Here is a 1,158-nt window from a genome sequence, read left to right on the forward strand (position 1 = left end):
TTTTATTATATATATATATATATATATATATATATACATATACTTTTATCCAGTTTGTTTTAAGTTGCTGTTGTCTTTGCTCGTCCACGTCTAACCACCCTGCATCCCTCTCCCCCTCTCGCAGAGCTGCATGTCGGGGATGGAAAACAAATAAAAAGGAAATAGCTGCAGGATGAAAACATGGCCGCACCCCTTCTTGCACCCCCAGGACCTGACAGCTTCAAGTACTTCACCCGGGAGTCCCTCGCTAACATTGAGAAGCGCATCAACGATGAGAAGAACAAGAAGCCGCCCAAGCCCAGGTCGGACAGCAGTCACCGCGACTCGTCCGACGACAACGAGCCGAAGCCCAACAGTGACCTGGAGGCCGGGAAGAGCCTGCCCTTCATCTACGGCGACATTCCTGATGGAATGGTGGCAACGCCGCTGGAGGATTTGGATCCATACTATGTGAACCAGAAAGTGAGTTGTGCTTTTAGTTATTACATCGTTTCACAAATAAAACTCTGAGCTTCCTTATAATTACACACCTGCTGTTCTGCAGAACCTTTTCACAAGTCTCACTTTAAGCTGTCCACTCTGTAGCATAAGCACAAAATACAGATGGCTCCATTAACATTATGAGCCACATAACATTCAGATTTCATATTATTTCAGTCAAAATGAAGTTTATTCACTGCAGACAGGGGGTTCTGCTACATGAGGTGACCTTGAGGCGGTTAAAAGCTTTTCCTTTGAACGTGGAGCTCATTCTTTGTATTTTGCACTCTAAGATGATGCAGTATCTGTTTTTTTTCCTCCAAACTACACCTGGATAATGAACGCACAGCTGGCACAGCTTGGGTATATTTTGGTGCTTTCTCTGTAACTGCAGGTTTGCTGTTTGATTCACTCTTAGGGCAGAAATGAGTCTGTTTTCAGTTGAGTTGATTCAAGGGAGGCAAACATTACCTGCTGGAGGGGAGGACAGTTTACAATCTGATAAGATTTCTTTTTAAAGGCATGTTTATGTGACTCCCATGAGTGTAGCTATGTGAAAAAATATATCATTTTTCTGCATACGTGCTGATTTGACCAAGTGTTCTTTCTCTTCACTTTTGTTTATATGCTGCAGCGGCAATCTTATCAAAAATTATGAGATTTTTCTCTTTTATTATT

General features: G+C 42.4%; 1 protein-coding gene across 1 annotated transcript in view; it reads left to right on the plus strand.

Annotated features, from left to right (window-relative positions):
• Positions 1–898, plus strand: part of LOC106517959 (sodium channel protein type 8 subunit alpha) — a 4,969-nt gene extending 4,071 nt beyond the window's left edge. The window contains exons 2-3 of the mRNA XM_014009014.1: positions 125–462; positions 875–898. Coding sequence (XP_013864468.1) covers positions 181–462; positions 875–898 — 306 coding nt within the window. The 5' untranslated portion in view covers positions 125–180. The remainder of the gene's footprint in view (positions 1–124; positions 463–874) is intronic.
• Positions 899–1,158: the final 260 nt, after the last annotated feature.

Source organism: Austrofundulus limnaeus, unplaced genomic scaffold (assembly GCF_001266775.1).
Source record: "Austrofundulus limnaeus strain Quisiro unplaced genomic scaffold, Austrofundulus_limnaeus-1.0 Scaffold55, whole genome shotgun sequence".
Lineage (NCBI taxonomy): Eukaryota > Metazoa > Chordata > Actinopteri > Cyprinodontiformes > Rivulidae > Austrofundulus > Austrofundulus limnaeus.